This window comes from Toxotes jaculatrix, chromosome 1 (genome assembly GCF_017976425.1).
Source record: "Toxotes jaculatrix isolate fToxJac2 chromosome 1, fToxJac2.pri, whole genome shotgun sequence".
In the NCBI taxonomy this organism is placed as follows: Eukaryota; Metazoa; Chordata; class Actinopteri; family Toxotidae; genus Toxotes; species Toxotes jaculatrix.
In genome coordinates this window covers 31,577,961-31,598,357 of record NC_054394.1, presented here as the reverse complement: position 1 = coordinate 31,598,357, position 20,397 = coordinate 31,577,961, and the positions used below count along the sequence as shown (strand labels likewise).

The following is a 20,397-nucleotide window of genomic DNA, read 5'->3' as shown; positions in this document are numbered from 1 at the left end:
TAAGTTATTAATGTAAAGGTGCTTTGGATTCAAGCACTCTGTAAATGCAGTTTGTTTGCAGTCCAAAAAAAAAAAAAAAAATACAGTCCCAGCTCTGATTTCTTTCCTTAGCTGTCGGTTTTCTGGGAAATCAGAAACCTGACCCAGCCTGTGCCTCTTCTTTACCCCTTTCCAAGTGAACAGAAAGATCCATTCTGGGGCATTTGTCTGAATTTCCTGCTTCATCATTCATTTATCTGCACTTTAGCTGTGGTCCAGCTGAACGTGTGCTCCTAAGCACGCAGTCACGTCAAGTCTTGAAAGTTCTGGTTCAGCTGAACCCGTTCTTCATCACAACTAAGCCAGTCAGATGCTACGTGCCACAGCTAACTGCTGAGCTTAAAAGTAAATACATAGAATAAAGCAGAAATACTGTTGCGTTAAAGTTGACTTTAATTTTCTCTGACAAAATTTTATCTGCTGTGGGTATGGTGTTGTTAAAATATTGTTGATTTATTCTCTTAGGAAAACAGGTTTGATGCATTTAACTTTTTTTTGTGGAATTATTGTGCTTTTTTATAACAGCTGGAAATCGTTTTGTCTTCTGGCCACTATTCATTACAGTCTTCTTGTGCTTTGAGCGTCCCCTTGTGGCTGTGATCTGACTCACCCTTCGGAAAATTGCCTCTCATTTTTCCATTGGTATAAAAAGCAGCAGCAGAGCGTTGACTTGGCACAAGGTACATTTGACACTTGTGCCCCCAAGTGGCAGAAGGCTGAACTGCACAGAACTGTGTCACTGTTCTTCTTAGTGGTAGGGCTGTGTTGTGTATTTACACTATTGATAACCTTTACTCTTCTTTGAAATACAACATACCGTAAATGCATATTAACAGCATTAACATTCAGTAGACAGGTACCTGTTCAGTAGAGGTACATGCCCCACGTCAAACTCAGAAAATATTATCAAACACAACAACATTTTCAGCTTTTCAACTTTATTGAAGTTTGTTTAACTCATTTGTCTTGGACTGATCGCTCACTGATATTTGTTAAATACATGTTACAATATAAAAATGTTTTGCATGTACCAGTTAGAAATAAAACAGTAAAAATGCGCTGTTTGACATGGCCTGTGTACTTCATCATCATCATCATCAACAGCATCAGCATCATAATCTTTAGAACCTGAACACAAAAAATGAGTAGTCATAGGAAACAAAACTATTTCACCTTTGTTAATTTTTCAACACATTGTCCATCAAAAAGTAAAAATCACTTTTTCATTGTAGCAAGTTGAGATGTGAGAACACAAGTACAACACATTTTACAAAGCATTTCATCACCTGCTCTTTGCACTTCATGGTACAGAGTGTGTACATCATCATTTTCACAAACAAGAACAAATGTATGAAGTATTTAAAAGTCTGAGTATCTGTTTCTGTGGTTTCAGCTTCTTTGTGATTTGTTTAATGACACCAAGAGTCATTTGTATCATCGTTTGTTATTCACTGACTGCAGGCAAGCAATAGAAAAACAACTGTAAGGCTAAAACTATGCTTACGTATCCAGTATTAAACATCCATTTTTTCCATATGGTCTCTGTAGTAAATTCCCTTTATCATCATCATCATTATGGTTATTATGCACAAAGCGGTACAGAAATATGAAAAAAGAAAAAGAAAAATTACTATTCTTGTGTCAAAACATTTTACATTATTGTGGAAACTAGTCATTATGAAAAATGTAAAAAAACAAAAGAAAAAAAAACATAAAACATTTGATCTTCTTTGATCCTCTTTTAATTTGACTGATTGTTCTGCTGAATTCCCATTTTTACATATTTGAATGTTGTTTTGTTTAAAGATTCTTTTCAGGATTGTATCTTGTTCACTTTATGTTGAAGGCATCTTTCAAACCTTTCAGTGCTTGTTCCTTTGTGATACTCCTCCAGGCCTCAGGAACATCAGCTGGCTTGGCTTTGTATTTTTTAGCAAATCTGTCATTGTATCGTACCAGGACATATTTCCAGTAGTCAGATGCCTCTATGGTGGGATCTGGAGGAATGTGCCAGTCTGGATAGTACGTGGTGTAGTCCTTGTAAGGATGCCACTCCCATTTAGTTCGTGTATTTCTAAATACACAGTTACTTTGCACATCAGTTGTACACAGTCTTTCAACCAGCTGCCTGCTCCCGTTAATGATTACTCTGCCAAGACCTTGTGGCCGATGCACAGCTGCATGATGTTGCTTGTGTTCTTTGCCTCCAGCATCACAAGGAACTTTACAAAATGGACATCGTTCTCCACAACCAAACACCCGCTTGAAAAGCTCGTCCTGTGGTTTGGTTGGAAGCTTGTTCAGAGTCTCAGTGATGTCTTCAGAGTTTGACAATTCCTCCTGAAGTTGTTCTTTTAAGTCCTTTATTGAAATATTGAGGCTGCTGATAAATGGATGACAAGTGCTTTTGATTTGAAACAAGGTGGTTTTTTCAGCCTCCACTGAAATCGAGATGTCTTTAGTCAAATGCTGGCGCAAGTTGCTGATGAGCTTTGTGATGCTCTCCTTGTTGTCGGGCAGCAGAGTGCCGTCCTTTTCTTTTGTGGCCTCTTTCAATGCTTCTGTGACGTTGTGAACTATGACCTGCAGATTCTTGTTCTTCAGTTTGCACAAAGTCTTGTCCTGTGACATCTGTCGCACAATGTGCTGAAATATCCAATCCTTAACATATACTTCATAGTTACAAATGTACTTCGCAAAACTTTTGAAGTTTTCCTTTTGCAGCATCTCCTTCTGAATGTTGTACTGGAAAAATGAACTGTACCCTGTGCAAGGGCAACTTGTCAAAATTTCATTCACAATGTCCTCTCCCAGTGATTTACTGATGTAGTCTTCGACAGCAGGTTTGATACAAACCCGGACAAAATCATTTGCTTTGCCTTGGCAATGCTCTCTCTGTTTGTACTGATCGAGATAGTCTGACTTCTTGTTGTTTTTGTACATTTTGAGGAATTCTCTTGATGCAGTGCCGCATATGTGTAGTTTCAGGTCAGTCTCAAACTTGTCTTGCCAACATTTGCAGTTTTCTTGAAGGGATTTGTCAATTTTTCCCAGGAGTTCTTCTGTAAATCCATCATTGTAATCTGTGTTTGTCTTTGCTTTATCAAGCACAAACTGTGTACAAGACTCATTGATTCTCTCTGCTAACCTCTCCAGGTCAGTTTTTTGGTCTTCTTTGCTGCCAAGTTGATGTTTACGTTTGACCTCAAAAGAAACGTCACCTGTTCCTTGTAGGCTTTCAAGGTCATGTGTATCCTGATTGATAACTCCAGTCCATATCTTTTCAAACTTCTCTGTCAGCTGTTCATCAGACAACGCCGTGCACGGTGTACAGTCTTTCAGGAGAGTCATCACGTCACTATGGGATTTACTCAGAAAATCTAGTTTATTGATCAGAGACTGTTTGATTTCATCTGCAAGATTGTTGATACTTTGAAAAATATCTTTGATGTAGGGCTCAATCAGATTTACATCTCTGTCTTGTCTTCTGTAGTAGTCATTAAGTTTTTCCTTGATTTTTCTCTCTTGTGCTTCGACTTTTTCTAAACCATCCGATTTTTTTGATGTAACTAGACTGTTCCAGGTGTGGATGTCAGACTCCTTGGACACAATTAAGATTTCTAACTCTGCCTCTGTCTGCCAGGAGAGAATCACTTTTCTGAACTCCCATTCCCATTGGCTGAAGTCCTTGCAAAGTTGGTTGAGGGCATGAGCTACAAGACTGTTTCTGAAACTGAAGACGAAGTCCTCATTTTTCACTGCTTTCCACAGATTTCTCATCCATTCTAGAAACTCTGGGATCTGTGAGGCTTCGGTGCGTCTGTCACTTTTCCAAAAAATTGTGTCCAAAAGATTTTTCTTGAAATCAGCTACAGCTTCACTGTAACCTGTGTTTACTGGTGCCATCGGTGGGGTTCCGTGCCAGAGTCCTACAAAATGACAAACTGGCTTTTTATCAGTTCTCTTCATTCTCAGTAATGCATAAACAGCAATTTGCAGGACATCTTTCATTTCGGTCAGGTTTTCCATTGCGATGTTGATAATGGTGACATCACTCAAGCCAATGACAAAGGTTGCCAGTTGATTGTCATGCTCGTAACTGTCCTCTAGTTGTGCCAGATCGGGAGACTTAAGACCCTCAGTGTCAATGAGGACAATGAAGTCGAGATTCAAGTCACTTTGTATGTCCGCTCCAACTTTGAGGAAGAGCATGAAAGCTCCTCTCGTGCATCTGCCACTGCTGACAGGGAACTGCACTCCAAACATGGTGTTGAGGAGCGTTGACTTCCCGGTACTTTGAACGCCCAACACAGTCAGTACCAAGAGTCTGCTCTTCTCTCCAACCTTCTTGTGAAGCTCCATCAGCACATCAGTCACCCATCTCTCTGGGATGTTGGAAGCATCTCCATCCAAGAGCTCTAAAGGATATCCGTCCAACAGCATTTCAGCAGCCAGACCAGGGAGACGGGACAGTTCATCAACAGTTTTTGCTGAGCTGGCTCTGGAGAACTCATAGATCAGTCCCATCTCTCTCATGTAATGCTCTATTCCTAAAGAGCTATCCAACAATGCCTGATCTAACTCTGCTATGAGTTTTGCATCCTTCTTCTTGCATTGCTCTTTGAATCTGTTTCGTAGCTCAGACAGTTTGTTCCGTGAATGGCCATTAAGCTTGAGTTTCATCCATTTGAGAAAAAAATCTCTTTTCTCTTTGTCATGTTTAGATAAGTGTTCAATGAAAGTCTTCATAGCTGTGGATTCGCCTTCACTTAGCTCATTCCTAATTTTTTGTTTTTCTTCCCCAAGCTGAGATTTATTTTCTTCTAGTTCTAGGCTGCCAGCTTTTTTCAGCCTACATTCTTCCATATCTAACTGCGATAATCTTTTCCAGTTCTCTCCTTGCAGTGGAAGTTGCTGTTTTTTGTAGCCTGTTATGGGCTGCTCACCAATTTCATTCAAAAATTCCTCAGCTGCTTTTTTTTGGTCATTGCCTTTGCACTCATCCACAGAAAAACCAAGTTCAACAGCTTTGTCGACCATATTTTCGATGTTGGTGGTTTCAGCTGTTAGCAATGTCTTGATGACTGTGCAAACCTTTTTCGAGAATTCTGCAACATTTACCCTCGAGTCTTTGCTTTTGACGCAGCTGTTTGGTAAATCCAATTCATCCAGCAATGTCTTGACAGATGTCATGTTCTCTCTTGAATTCCCTTCCTTGCGATTAACAAGTAGGAAGAGTTTGGATTTAACATCCTGAAGAGACGTCAGAATCCTGTGCTCATTTTCTTCCACTTTGTCCAGGAAAACAAAGGTAGCAGTTGATACTTGAAAAAGAAAGTTGAACTGTGTGAGTGACTCACAAATGTCTCCTCGCAAATTCACGAATGCAACTGGTTTTGGAAAAATGTCCAGATTTTCAGTACCACAGGGAAGGTGCCAGCAAACCTCTACCAATCCATTTGCAACTTTTCTTTTGACTGCTCCTCCTTCCACATCTCTGTGTATGAAGATACTGCGATTCTGTTGGCCAGGACTGAGCACATGATTCAAAAGCTGGGACTTTGATAAGCTGCAGTTCTTGAGCCTGACGAAGGAATAGAACGGAATATTTGCTTGGACAATGTTGTCTTCAACAAACCCTCTTGATTCAGACAAACCATGTGGACACCACTCTTTGACGATGTCTCTCAGAGCCCACAGCATCAGGGTACACTGACTCTTGTTGCCAGGGGGCAACAGCAGTGGGAGAGAAAACTGGCACATTGACATCTTGAGCGCCATTTCCTGTTGCAAAAAGCTGTCAGCGCAAAGGAAGAGAGCTACTATGAGGTCAAGAGGGTTAACCTTATTATATTCTTCAGAGTCATCTGCAGTGTTAAGGTCCAGTTCAAACAGATAATCATTTTCCTCAATAGTGTTTGATAACTGTGTACAGCTCCTGCATTTTGCATTGACTTTGAATAGTTTTCTGAGAAAAGACCATGGTATTTCCTCTACCGATGACACAGGTTCTTCATTTATACTATTTTTGTTGATCTCCAAGATAAACTGAAGTGTGAGCTTGTTAGGATAAAATTTCTCCAGTCCAAGTTTGGAGAGAAAGTTCAACAGGGCTGTCAAAGAGAGAGAAAGGATCATTTTTAGAAACGGACAACAGGCAGCCCTCTTGGTTTTGTGTGTGTGAATGTCTTTATACATATGCTCACACACACACACACACACACACACATATACAAAATACACACAATACAGATGTTATGTGTACAACTCTACCCACTCTTTTGGCTACACCACATGTGGTGGATTTTAGTCTGACTGTACCATTACTATAACGCTCACACCAACACCGTTTGCTGCTGCAGCTCCCTCCACCACCCCATGTGTTTATGGAGGGGGATTAGCTTTCTCAGCAGAATCCAAATTGCTACTCAGATTTTTTACGAACTTCCTCAACAATTAGAGCCTTTTCCACATAATCTTGCTGTAACAGTCACATGTGTCTGACTGAAATGAATATAATTTGCGTGGGTGTGTACCTGCAGGTTCCTGTTCTTTTGTGTCCACTGTCAGCGAGGTCTGACTTTTCTCTTCATTTGCCTGCTCTTTCGAACCTAAACACACAAATGTATTTGGTTTTAGTTTGATAGAACCATTACCACAAAAATACATACTTGTCAATCCAAAACACTGCTCAAGTCCTTACTCTGCTAACTGGACACAGTTAGGTGCAATGTCAGTGTGAAAATCTCAAAAGGATTCAGGTGCTTTGTCTTTGATGTAACTATGCATCATCTCAATGGTGCATAGGATTTCTTTCTGTTTGTTTGTATGTGTTCCCTCCAGGCATTCCTGGGATATTGGTTTCAAGAGAATGCGAGGGACGGACAACTTGAAAATGTGATACATTGGAACCAAGGGGCTGTCCCCTCAGAAAAACTGCTGCATGAATGTGTGTGGATAGTAGGACCTCAATTGAACATGAATGCAGTCCATTTACCATTGATTTATTTAATTTTGAACAATTTGGGGTTCCACAAAAAGTAAATCTTTTTTTTTTTCCTTTACAACCTGTTTTACTATTAAACCTGTTTTTAAATTTCAAAATGTTTTAACTCTCATATCTCAGATAGAATAACTAAAAAGAAATGTAAGTGGGTGTACCTGCTGCACTTGTTCTTGGCTCCATTGTAGATGTGGTCTGAATTTTTTCTTCATTCATCTGCACATAAAAGCACGAAGAAACAAATTAATCTCTTTCATTTAATAGCACCAGTAATTTTTAAAGATAAAATACTTGACCATACAGTGAAATCAATAACAGAGATTTGAGTAGACAATAACAGCATATGTCCTTCAATTTTAGTTTGGCGGTGTAGCTTTGCTAATGCTTCTTGAACGAAGTGTGACACAGACTGGACTCACAAACTCACCTGGCAAAAAAAATTAAGTTCAATAATATGTCTTCAAGTAAGAAATCAAATCTCTCTTTATCCCATGGTTTTTGTACTTGCAACTGTACTGGAGAGCATGGCTGATCTTAGACAAAATCAGAAACTCCCAAAATGGTTTTCAGTTTACAATAAGCACAAATGACAAAATTTACAAAAATGTTTAAAGTCACCTTCTGGAGCATCGGCCTCTGAAAATCACTCACATGGTTTTGTTTCCCCATATATTTTTTTTAATTGTTGTGGGTGAGGCAATGTCCCCAGGCAATGAACTGTCAAATGAATACCTCTCTGCTGACTAATGTTTTTATAGCCTGCACTGTTTTTTTTTCTTTCCCTACAAGATCATCTTGTCATGGATGGCTGTGTGACCGGCTTTTCTTTTTGTTTCATAAACATCACAGATACAACAACATAGACAAAAAGTTAACATTTGCTTTAAGTCAACAAATGATTGATTAAAACAAATGTTAACATATTTCAATATTATTCACGTTGATTATTATTGTAGTAATGACAATGAAATTATGAAATAAGGTGCTAAAATAAATAATTACAAATTAACTTGCTGATTTGAAACTAATTGTGCCTCGTCTGTTTATAAAACACAAAGAAGTACCGTACCTGTACTGCACGTACGAGCTGTGATAGAGAAGGGAGAAGCCAAATAACCAGAGCGTCCTTCCCTGCACAAGCTTGTTCTCGTTTTCTGTGCGTGTAACCGAGAACGTCCAATTAACTCTCAGCAACATTCTGCAACAAACGAAGATTCACGTTCCATTAATAGTTCACAGTTATGCTGAAAACACCCAGACCACGCCAACGCCTTCACCAACCAGCTCGGTGAGTCCTGGGGAACCACAGCTGGTGTATTACAGTTGACTGGTATGGGGAAAATTTTTAGTTCCAGAAACAGAGATTACTTTAACTCTGAATCAGTAACTGTGCCAATTTACTCTGTGAACCTAACTCACTCGCTGACAGCTTTTCTTCTACAAACCCTGAGTTTCTCTCCATCCCCTCTGTGAACATTAAGGCAACTGTCAGGCCATCAGGCTGTTCCCAGCACTGAAACATTTACTGTACATTACTGTAGGAGTTGCTGTAAATACATTAAAAATAAAGAAAACATACATCTGTATGAAGCTTTATAAACGACGATCTATGAAGAAGCATTTCTCACACGGTGACTGGTCACACTGATGGAACATTCCTAACATATCATTCTGACAAACTGTCATAGTTCAGAGTCAGGATGACTGTTGTGCTGCTGAAAAGACTTTAAGATTTAAAAACTGGACTAAATGTAGTTTAAAAGGAAGAATTTGCCTTTAATACTAATGTGTTTAAACAGCAACTCAGTGACTGTAAATTTACTGTTCGTTGAAACATGGTCATTAAGTGCTGATGAGCAAAATTTAAAAATGTTAAAAAGATGTTTAAAAATTTTCACTGAATTTGAACTAAGACATTTTTTGAACTTCAAATCACCAAAGTCTGTAAATAAACTTACACTAATCAGGTGATGTAACATTCATACATGAATTACAAGAAAAATCATCAATTTTTTTAAAGGCTGTTTTCATTATTCAAAATTGTGCCACATTGAAATACATGTACATGTTAGTTTTTTTCCATTTTATTTAAAAGTTATTTTTCCATGTAATAAAGTAGTGAAAACGGGTGTAAAGCCACAGCTGATTATCAAGTCTTTTTTAGTTTATATCATGAATATAAACTCAATTAACAAAATACAAACTCTCATTGTTTTCTTTCTTTTCTTTCTTTCTTTTTTTTTTTTTTTGACATTTAATTTTTTATTGGTTTTTCCCCCCAACATGTTCATCTTCATCTTCATCCACTTATCCGGGGCCGGGTCGCAGGGGCAGCCGTCTAAGCAGGGACGCCCGGACTTCCCTTTCCCCAGACACTTCTTACAGCTCTTACGGGGGAACCCTGTGGTGTTCCCAGGCCAGATGACAGACATAGTCCCTCCAGCGTGTCCTAGGTCTTCCCCGGGGCCTCCTCCCAGTGGGACATGTCTGGAACACCTTCCCCGGGAGGCGTCCAGGGGGCATCCAAAATAGATGCCTGAGCCAGCTCAACTGGCTCCTCTAAGGGAGTGCCCAGCCACCCTGCGGAGGAAACTCATTTCGGCTGCTTGTATCTGAGATCTTGTCCTTTCGGTCATGACCCAAAGGTCATGTCCACAGGTGAGAGTAGGAACATAGATTGATCGGTAAACTCGACGGACCCGGTACATTGACCGCATTACTGCGGAAGCTGCACCGATCCTCCTGTCAATCTCACGTTCTGTCCTTCCCCCACTTGTGAACAAGGCCCCAAGATACTTAAACTCCTCCACTTGAGGCATTAACTCTCCTCCAACCTAGAGAGGGCAAGCCACCCTTTTCCGGTTGAGAACCATGGCCTCGGAATTGGAGGTGCTGATTGTCATCCCAGCCGCTTCACACTCGGCTGCAAACTGCCCCAGTACATGCTGAAGGTCCTGGCTTGACGCAGCCAACAACATCCACAAAAAGCAGAGATGAAATCCTGTGGTCCCCAAACTGGACTCCCTCCGGCCCCTGGCTGCGCCTAGAAATCCTGTCCATAAAAATTCTGAACAGAACTGGTGAAAAAGGGCAGTCCTGTCGGAGTCCAACATGCATTGGAAACAGGTCTGACTTACTGCTGGCAATGTAAACCAAGCTCCTGCTCCCGTCGTACAGAAACCGAGCACTCTTGGCCTGTTGGTACCTGTCAGCTGCCCCGGGAGTCCCACAAGCCAACCAGGTCCAATAGGACTCCTTCTTCAGCTTGATGGCATCCCTTACTTCCGGTGTCCACCACCGGGTTCGGGGATTACCGCCACGACAGGCACCGGAGACCTTACGACCGCATTGACAATGGAGGCAGAGAACATGGTCCACTCAGACTCAATGTCCCCAGCCTCCCTCTGTATCTGGAGGATCCAACTCACCACCAGGTGGTGATGAGTTGACAGCTCAGCCCCTCTCTTTACCCGAGTGTCCAAGATATACGGCCGAAGGCCAAACGACACGACCGCGAAGTCGATCATTGACGTTCGGCCTAGGGTGTCCTGGTGCACTGATAGATACCCTTATGTCTGAACATGGTGTTCGTTATGGACAAACTACGACGAGCACAGTCCAAGTCCAACAACAGATCACCATTCGGGTTCTGATCGGGGAGGCTGTTCCTGCCAATCACGCCCCTGCCAATCACGCCCCTCCAGGTGTCACTGTCGCTGCCCACGTGAGCATTGAAGTCGCCCAGTAGAATGACAGAGTTCCCGGTCGGAGCACCATCCAGTACCCCTCCCAGAGACTCCAAGGAAGCCTGGTACTCTATACTGCCGTTCGGCCCATATGCCGAAACAACAATGAGAGACCTCCCCCCGACCTGAAGGCGCAGGGAGGCAACCCTCTCATTCACTGTGGAAAACGCCAACACATGGCAGCTGAGCTGGGGAGCTATAAGCAAGCCTACACCAGCCCGCCACCTCTCACCACGGGCGACTCCAGAGTAGAAGAGAGTCCAGCCTCTCTCAAGGAGTTGGGTTCCAGAGCCCAGACTGTGCGTGGAGGTGAGCCCGACTATTTCTAGTCGTTATCGCACAAGCTCAGGCTCCTTCCCCCCCAGTGAGGTTCCATTCCGTGTCCCAAGAGCCAGTTTCTGTGTCCAGAGATCGGGTCGCCAAGGCCCCTGCCCTAGTCCACCGCCCGATTCACAATGCACCGGCCCCTACGGTTCCTCCTGCAGGTGGTGGGTCCACGGGAGGACGGCCCCATGTCGCTCCATCGGGCTCTGCCCGGCTGGGCCCCGTAGGGAGAGGTCCGGCCACCAGGCGTTTGCATGCGTGCTCCAGGGTGAGGTCCCGGCTGTGCCATGCCGGCCGACGTAACTGACCTTGTTGCAATTCTAGTCATAGGAGGCTTCTGAACCTCTCTTGGTGTGACCCGTCCCCCAGGACTTGTTTGCCCTACCTACCCTACCAGGGCACTTAGCCCTTTTTTCCAACATAGAACAAAAAATGAACTTCAAGGGGGAGGAGAAGACCACAGCGCTAAGCAAAGCAAGCGAGCACAATCCAGATCTCTACATGTACACATACATATATATACACAAGTCCTCACAGTGCTTGGATGTTATTATCTGTATTTGGATCTGTGTAATTCAAGCTCTCAATGTGAGTAATTAGTTTGGTAATTGGCTTAGGAAGTGTATCGTGTCCACTTACTCCATTTTTTATAGAAATCATGTTCCCTGAGTCTTAAACTATATGTCATTTTCTCCATTAGAAAAATCTCTTGGACTATTCCTGTCCAATCTGGGTACTCTGGTGGATCAAGCTTAAGCCAGTGTCTTGTTATGGCCTTCCTTGCTGCTGTTAATAGGATCTTGGTCAAATATTGATCTTCCCTATGTATGGCTTTGCTTTTACATAAAATGATGTATTATTTAGACTCCGCATCAGGCTGTAGATAGGCTTTGAGATAATCCTGGTTGCCTTTTGAAAATAGGCGCGGCACAATATATCTACCACTGGATTATTATTCACTGCATCTTTGATTACTTTATTATAGTTTATATATTATTTGAAGATATCGAAAGAGATCTTGATTCCTTTAGGAAAACATGTTTTTAAGTTCCTGAAAACTCCTCATCATGTTATTTTTAACTACCATACAAAATGCAGTCAAGCCTTTTTCCATCCACATGTCATGCCTCCCCAGCTCGAAGTCACTGTCTAGGGCTATCCATCTTAATAATTTCTGGGAATTTCCCATTTGCAGTCGTTTAACAAGAGTGAACCATATTTCTAATGTGAATGTTGCTACTGGGTCAAGTTTATTCAACTCTCATTGTTTTCATGTTGTCATTTGCTTATAGTCGCTTTAAGCTGTAATTTTCAGTGTATTTATTAAAGAACATTTTTCACATATATCATCATCATCAGTGGTCATTATGCACGTAACTATAATAAAATCATCATCAGCATCATAATCTTTAGTACCTGTCATAATGTACAGAGTTGTGTAACTGGACAAATGATTAAAATTCTTTTTGGAACCATCAAAAACAACAACACACACACACACACAAGAAAATAATAAGATATAATAAAATAACAAAATCTTTGTTAATTTGTTTAACTTCATCTGTGTAAAAAAAAAAACAAAAAAAAAAACAAAAAAAAAACACAAAAAAAAACAAACAAAACAAAACACCCCCCCCCCCAAAAAAAAACAAAAAAAAACAAAACAAAGCAAGTCAGCACCAAAAGTCATTTCTATCAGTGTTATTTACAAACTGGTATCAAATACACTTGTTTTTTTAAAAACATTGTTTTGCAGGTCAGCAATAGAAAACCAACTGTGAAGCTAAAACTATGCTCACATATCCAGCATTAAACATCTCTGTAGTGAATCCCATTATCATCATCATCATCAATATCATGCAGATAAAAAATAAAATAAAAACAAAAACGTTTCATAATCAAAAACCAAAAACATCAAAAAGAATATCATAAAACAAAATCCTTTTTTTCATGTGGTACTTATTGTACATCATCATCAGGTTTACCATCAGCATCTCAAGTGTTGCACAGCAGACACATACCAACAAAATGAACAAATGAAAAAATAAAAGTAAAAAGCCAAAAACAAAAACAATGAAAATGATGGTTCAGTCAAGCTGATTATTTTTTTAGACAGTACTTATCCTCCTTTAATTTGACTGAATTCCCTAATATGTTCAGTCCCTGTGTCCTTTTGATCTTTTTTTTTTTTGCATTTGTATATGAAAAGTTTTGTATGTTTGAATGTTGTTTTGTTTAAAGATTTTTTTCAGGATTGTATCTTGTTCACTTTATGTTGAAGGCATCTTTCAAACCTTTCAGTGCTTGTTCCTTTGTGATACTCCTCCAGGCCTCAGGAACATCAGCTGGCTTGGCCTTGTAGTTTTTAGCAAATCTGTCATTGTATCGTACCAGGACATATTTCCAGTAGTCAGATGCCTCTATGGTGGGATCTGGAGGAATGTGCCAGTCTGGATAGTACGTGGTGTAGTCCTTGTAAGGACACCACTTTCTTTTGGTGTCTGAGTTTCTAAATTCACGATTACTTTGCACATCAGTTGTACACAGTGTTTCAACCATCTTGTTAGTGCCACCATGAGTGAAATTACAAAGACCTTGTGGCCGATGCACAGCTGCATGATGTTGCTTGTGTTCTTTGCCTCCAGCATCACAAGGAACTTTACAAAATGGGCATCGTTCTCCACAACCAAACACCCGCTTGAAAAGCTCGTCCTGTGGTTTGGTTGGAAGTTTGTTCAGAGTCTCAGAGATGTTTTCAGAGTTTGAGAATTCCTCCTGAAGCTGCTCCTTCATTTCACTCAGTGATTTGATGAGGTTCTTTCTAAACACATGACAAGTGCTTTTGATTTGAAACAAGGTGGTTTTTTCAGCCTCCACTGAAATCAAGATGTCTTTAGTCAAATGCTGGCGCAAGTTGCTGATGAGCTTTGTGATGCTCTCCTTGTTGTCGGGCAGCAGAGTTCCGTCCTTTTCTTTTGTGGCCTCTTTCAATGCTTCTGTGACCTTGTGAACTATGACCTGCAGATTCTTGTTCTTCAGTTTGCACAAAGTCTTGTCCTGTGACATCTGTTGCACAATGTGCTGAAATATCCAATCCTTAACATATACTTCATAGTTACAAATGTACTTGACAAAACTGTTGAAATCTTCCTTTTGCAGCATCTCTTTCTGAATGTTGTACTGGAAAAATGAGCGAGAACCATACTCAGCTGAATGGCAACTTGCCAAAATTTCATCCACAATGTCCACTCCCAACGATTTACTGATGAACTGTTTCACAGCAGGTTTGATACAAACCCGGACAAAATCATTTGCTTTGCGTTGGCTGTGATCTTGCTTATTGTATAAATCAAGAAAGTCTGATAGGTACTGAGTCTTGTATTTTTCCAGCTCAGTGTGAGGATTGTTATCGGACAAGAATTTCTTGTGCATTTTCAGAAATTCTCTTGAGGCAATGCCACAGATGTGAAGTTTCAGATCAATCTCAAACTGTGTATTTGTTTTGTTTTGTTTGTAGCTTTGTGCAAGGAATTTATCAACTTCTTCAAGAAGGTCTTTTGTGAAAGAGTCTTGGTAATCTCCATTTGTCTTTACTTTATCAAGTATAAGCCGTTTACAAGACTCAATGACACTGTCTGCAAAGCCCTGTAAATGTCCTCTCCACAAATGTATCTTTTCCAAAAAGGAGTCTACATGATCACTTCTGGTTTGAAATGGACTCCTCCCCATTTCTTTTAGGTCTCCAATGTTCTGTAGTATCTCATTGACATTAAGATTTGAGAAACTTTTTCTCAGTTGCTTCAGGACACATGCTGCAATATCTCGCTCTTTCAGGCCAGAGACATTTACAGTGGCTTCAGCCCACATCTTTTCGAATTCACCTGTCAGCTGTTGATTGGTCAGTCTGGACTCTTTGCAGTCACCCAGGAGCTTCATGACCCGCTCTTCAATGACTCCTCTGTATTCTCTCTGAATGTCCTGAACCTTTTTTGAATTTATTTTTAGTTCAAGGATGCAATCCAGTTCAGTGTTGACAGAGTGTTGAATCTCTTTTGCAAGGCTGTTGATACTGTTGACAAAGTCACCTTTGTATTTCTCTATCAGATGTACACGTCTGCCTGCCATTTTGTAGTAGTCGCAGAGTTTCTCCTTCATTATTGTTTGCTGGTCTGATATTTTGTTTGACACCTCAGATTTTTTTGTTCCAACTACTCTGTTCCAAGTTTCCACCCCAGAGTCATTGTCAGCATTTAAGATTTCTAACTCTGCTTCTGCTTTCCAGGAGAGAATCTCTTTTCTGAACTCCCATTCCCACTGATTGAACTCTTTGCACAAGTTGTCATAGGCATGAGCCACAAGAGTGTTTCTGAAACTAAAGATGAAGTTCTCATATTTTACTGCTTTCCACAGATTTCTCATCCATTCTAGAAACTCTGGGATCTGTGAGGCTTCAGTGTGTCTGTCACTTTTCACTGCATCCAAAAGATTTTTCTTGAAATCAGCTACAGCTTCACTGTAACCTGTGTTTACTGGTGCCATCGGTGGGGTTCCATGCCAGAGTCCTGAGATGTTCCAGTTGTTCTTTTCCATGTCATAGTCCAGCACATCTGTGAATGCTTTAATAGAATGCTGCTTTTCCATTTGGGCAGCAATTTGAGTCATTTCATTGAGCTGGTCCAAGAGATTCTTTCTTTCTGTCATGTTCCTGGTATGAGCTGAAACTGCAGCAACATTCTGGTGTACAAAATGACAAACTGGCTTTTTTCCAATTTGCTTCATTCTCAAGAATGCATGAACTGCAATTTGCAAGACATCTTTCATTTCGGTCAGGTTTTCCATTGCGATGTTGATAATGGTGACATCACTCAAGCCAATGACAAAGGTTGCCAGTTGATTGTCATGCTCGTAACTGTCCTCTAGTTGTGCCAGATCGGGAGACTTAAGACCCTCAGTGTCAATGAGGACAATGAAGTCGAGATTCAAGTCACTTTGTATGTCCGCTCCAACTTTGAGGAAGAGCATGAAAGCTCCTCTCGTGCATCTGCCACTGCTGACAGGGAACTGCACTCCAAACATGGTGTTGAGGAGCGTTGACTTCCCGGTACTTTGAACGCCCAACACAGTCAGTACCAAGAGTCTGCTCTTCTCTCCAACCTTCTTGTGAAGCTCCATCAGCACATCAGTCACCCATCTCTCTGGGATGTTGGAAGCATCTCCATCCAAGAGCTCTAAAGGATATCCATCCAACAGCATTTCAGCAGCCAGACCAGGGAGACAAGACATTTCATTAACACTGGTTTGTGATTGTAAGGAAACTTCATAGATCAGTCCCATCTCTCTCATGTAATGCTCTATTCCTAAAGAGCTATCCAACAATGCCTGATCTAACTTTGCTATGAGTTTTGCATCTTTCTTCTTGCATTGCTCTTTGAATCTGTTTCGTAGCTCAGACAGTTTGTGCCGTGAATGTGTGTTAAACTTGAGTTTCATCCATTTGAGAAAAACATCTCTTTTCTCTTTGTCACCTGTACTTAAGTACTCAGTAAAGTTCTTCATTCCTTTGGACAGTTTGCATTTTCTTTGCTCTTCCTTGATTTGTTGTTTTTCTTCCCGCAGCTGAGATTTATACTTTTCAATTCCTGAGTCACCAGATTTCTTCAGTCTACACTCTTCCTTTTCTAGCTGTGCTAACCTTTTCCAATTCTCTCCTTGCAAAGGAAGTTGTTGTTTTTTGTAGTGTGTTATACTCCGCACCCCAATTCCATCCATGATCTCCTCAGCTGCTTTCTTCTGTTCGTAAGTTTTGCTTTCGTCCACGGACAGACCAAGTTCAACAGCTTTGTCAACCATATTTGCGATGCTTATTGTGGTTTTTACATCCAACAGGGATGTCTTGATGGCTTCACAAAGCTTCTTTGAAAACTCTGCAACATTTAACCTTGAGTCTTTGATCTTCACTCTGCCATTTGGTAAATCCAGTTCATCCAGCAATGTCTTGACAGACATCATGTCCTCTCTTGAATTCCCTTCCTTGCGATTAACAAGTAGGAAGAGTTTTGATTTAGCATCTTGAAGAGACATCAGAATCCTGTGCTCATTTTCTTCAACTTTGTCCAGGAAAACAAAGGTAGCAGTTGATACTTGAAAAAGAAAGTTGAACTGTGTGAGTGACTCACAAATGTCTCCTCGCAAATTTGCGAAGGCAATTGGCTCTGGAAATGTGTCAAAATTTTCTCTGCCAGAGGGAAGGAACCAGCAAACCTCTACCAATCCATTTGCAATTGCTCTTGAAACTGCTCCTCCTTCCACATCTCTGTGTATGAAGATATTGTGATTCTGTTGGCCACTGCTGAGCACATGATTCAAAAACTGCGACTTTGATAAGCTGCAGTTCTTGAGCCTGACGAAGGAATAGAACGGAATATTTGCTTGGACAATGTTGTCTTCAACAAACCCTCTTGATTCAGACAAACTATGTGGACACCACTCTTTGACGATGTCTCTCAGAGCCCACAGCATCAGGGTACACTGACTCTTGTTGCCAGGAGGCAACAGCAGTGGGAGAGAAAACTGGCACATTGACATCTTGAGCGCCATTTCCTGTTGCAAAAAGCTGTCAGCACAAAGGAAGAGAGCTACTATGAGGTCAAGAGGGTTAACCTTATTATATTCTTCAGAGTCATCTGCAGTGTACAGGTCTAGGTCAAAGCTATCGTCATTTTCATCTTGGCTGATATTTAATTGCGTACAGCGCCTGCATTCAGCATTGATTTTAAACAGTTTTCTGAGAAAAGACCATGGTATTTCCTCCACTGATAAAACAGCTGTTTCATAAATGCTATTTTTGTTTATCTCCAAGATAAACTTAAGCGTGAGCTTGTTGGGATAAAATTCTTCCAGTCCAAGTTTGGAGAGAAAGTTCAACAGGGCTGTCAAAGAGAAAGAGAAGATCATTTTCAGAAATTAACAACAGGTCGACCCTTTTGGATTCTGTACATTTGATTTGCAGAGTTACACGTTGTAACTACAGTATTTCATTACTACAGTGAGAGCAACGACTTGGCGACTTTCTGAAACCAAAAGTTGTCATCATTACATTTTTCATGTTCTGTGTGTTGGTACTGTGCATTAATTTAGAGTTTTTGATAGGCAGACTTTTTGATCTGGATCCGTTTGTGTTGTTAATACTTTTATTTACATCCATATTAGTTCACAGTCTGCTTCTTCATCTTTGTTTTGTTTAGTGCATTATTAAGTCTCTTTTTGCATAATCGCCATAAACTGTGGATCAGAAGAATAGAACACAGAAAACAAACAAACTGGAACCTAAAAACAAAAATGTTGCTCCATAGTGCCACTACTGGTCAGAAAAAAATTTATTGCTGCTCCTTAATTTTACCTTGATAAACCATGAAAAAGGTACGGTAAATGATCCATCTCTGTGTTGGGTAGTGTCTGGGCTTTTCTGCAAATAGACTGGTCAAATGTTCTCCTCAGAGCCTGAAGTGCCATTTTTTTGTTGCTTGTATACGTTGAGCATCCTTAGACTTAACAAGAAGCTATGTTTGACCCTTCACAAATTGCGTTTGTGTGTACATTCACACATAAAGGTTGACTGAATGGACTTATATTACTGTTATATTATACCTGCAAGCTCTGGTCGTTCTGTGTTCATCGTAGACATGGTCTTAATTTTCCTTTAAATCCTCTGTGTTTCAAAACCTGGAAGAAAACATACATATTACGTCTTTTGTGTCACAGAACCAAACATTGCAGATCAGTAAGTTATGGTTGGAGACCTGGAATCAAACTTCAGTTCTCTGTCATGGTAAGAGAATTTTAAACTTTGCCCCTATCTTTTGCCCCTGCTTATTAATTTATTTAATGATTAATTTTTAATTATTTTAATGGCCTCTAGTATTAAATGATATTGTACTTGTCTGTGTGTAAGTATTCTAGTAGTTTGGTAGTTTACCGGCAAACTCTTGTCCTTCTGTGTTCATCGTAGACATGGTCTGAATTTTCCCTTAACTCCCATTTGTTTCAAAACCTGGAAGAAAACATACATATTATCTGTTTAGTTTCCCTGAGCCACTGTTTTTTTCACATAACCAATCACTGCACTTTTATTAAGTGATTGCAAATCAGTATGTTACACAAAGTTGCCCTGTTTATAGAAACACTCTGGACAGAACAAACACATAGAACGCTGATGTTTGAGGATACATACATTTCATACAGGTACTTTACAACCTTGAAACCAGGTTAAATCTCCTTTAACAAAAGAACAAGTGTAATTTATAGATTTCTTAAAGACAAACCCAAAGATCACATCTTAATAGTAACCAAATGGAAAGAAGCTATAAACTGTCCACGAGCTGGACTCTCACTGAAATCACCTATCAGTGACACACTCCTTGTCTTTAAGGTACACAATTATCACACCAGAGTAAATAAATGATAAATCAGATCAATCAGAACATGGAACACAAAGCCTCCTTCGTCTGTCTTTTTTCAAAATAAAGCACTTGACTAATGAAAGGGCAGTAAAACTGAGAGCAAATGTAAAACTTGTAAATTGGTTGCAGCATATAAAGATTGACTGAAACGTACCTGACATCAGGTTTCAGCAGGCTCTGAGGCTGTGTGTGTCAGCTGTGGTATTTATACTGCACAGAGAAATCAAAAGCATTCGATGCACCGGCACATCAGGTTTCTGTGACTTATCTTGTACTTTCCCATCCGAGTTTATTCAAGGACAAATATGTCGTCCTGATGCGTTATCTGTCAACCAGCCTGGCTGAGTGCAGCCCCAAATATTCTTACCGTTTGCTTTGTTCTCCAGCCGGTGTAAACACCCATGTGGATCACTGCCAGCCTCTTCTCTTGTAGACATTGTTTCTCAGAAATTGTTGACATACTTCCTCACTACTTCCGTGAAGCTAAGAGGAATCATTCTCTGTCAGCTAAAGTGGTGTGTCCTCACTTATAAGGAAATTAAATTGTTTGTGCATTGGTCGTCTTTGTTGGTTTGAGCAGGTTTGTCTGGTTTTGTGTGTGTTGTTATCAATCAGTGTTGTTCATTACCTTTCTTACAAGACCCTGACAAAGTACTGAGTTTAACAAAACTAACTTTAAACCATTGAAAGTGAGGACATTTTGGCTGGTCCCCACTTTCTCACACAGCCTTAAATGATTGTTTGAGGGTTAAGTCTTAGTTTCAGGGTTCAGGTTAGAGTTGGGTTTGGACGAGGGTCAGGGTTAGGCATTCAGTTTTGATGGTTA

General features: G+C 40.5%; 1 protein-coding gene across 1 annotated transcript; it reads right to left on the bottom strand.

Annotated features, from left to right (window-relative positions):
- Positions 1–966: 966 nt before the first annotated feature.
- Positions 967–19,836, bottom strand: LOC121179772 (up-regulator of cell proliferation-like). Its single transcript, XM_041034836.1, has 8 exons — positions 19,726–19,836; positions 19,088–19,162; positions 18,760–18,834; positions 8,112–8,240; positions 7,661–7,678; positions 7,201–7,258; positions 6,576–6,650; positions 967–6,152 (listed from the first exon to the last, which is right to left on the bottom strand). Exons 5-8 carry the CDS (start codon positions 7,670–7,672, stop codon positions 1,870–1,872), a joined length of 4,428 nt encoding a protein of 1,475 aa, XP_040890770.1. The 5' UTR covers positions 7,673–7,678; positions 8,112–8,240; positions 18,760–18,834; positions 19,088–19,162; positions 19,726–19,836; the 3' UTR covers positions 967–1,869.
- Positions 19,837–20,397: the final 561 nt, after the last annotated feature.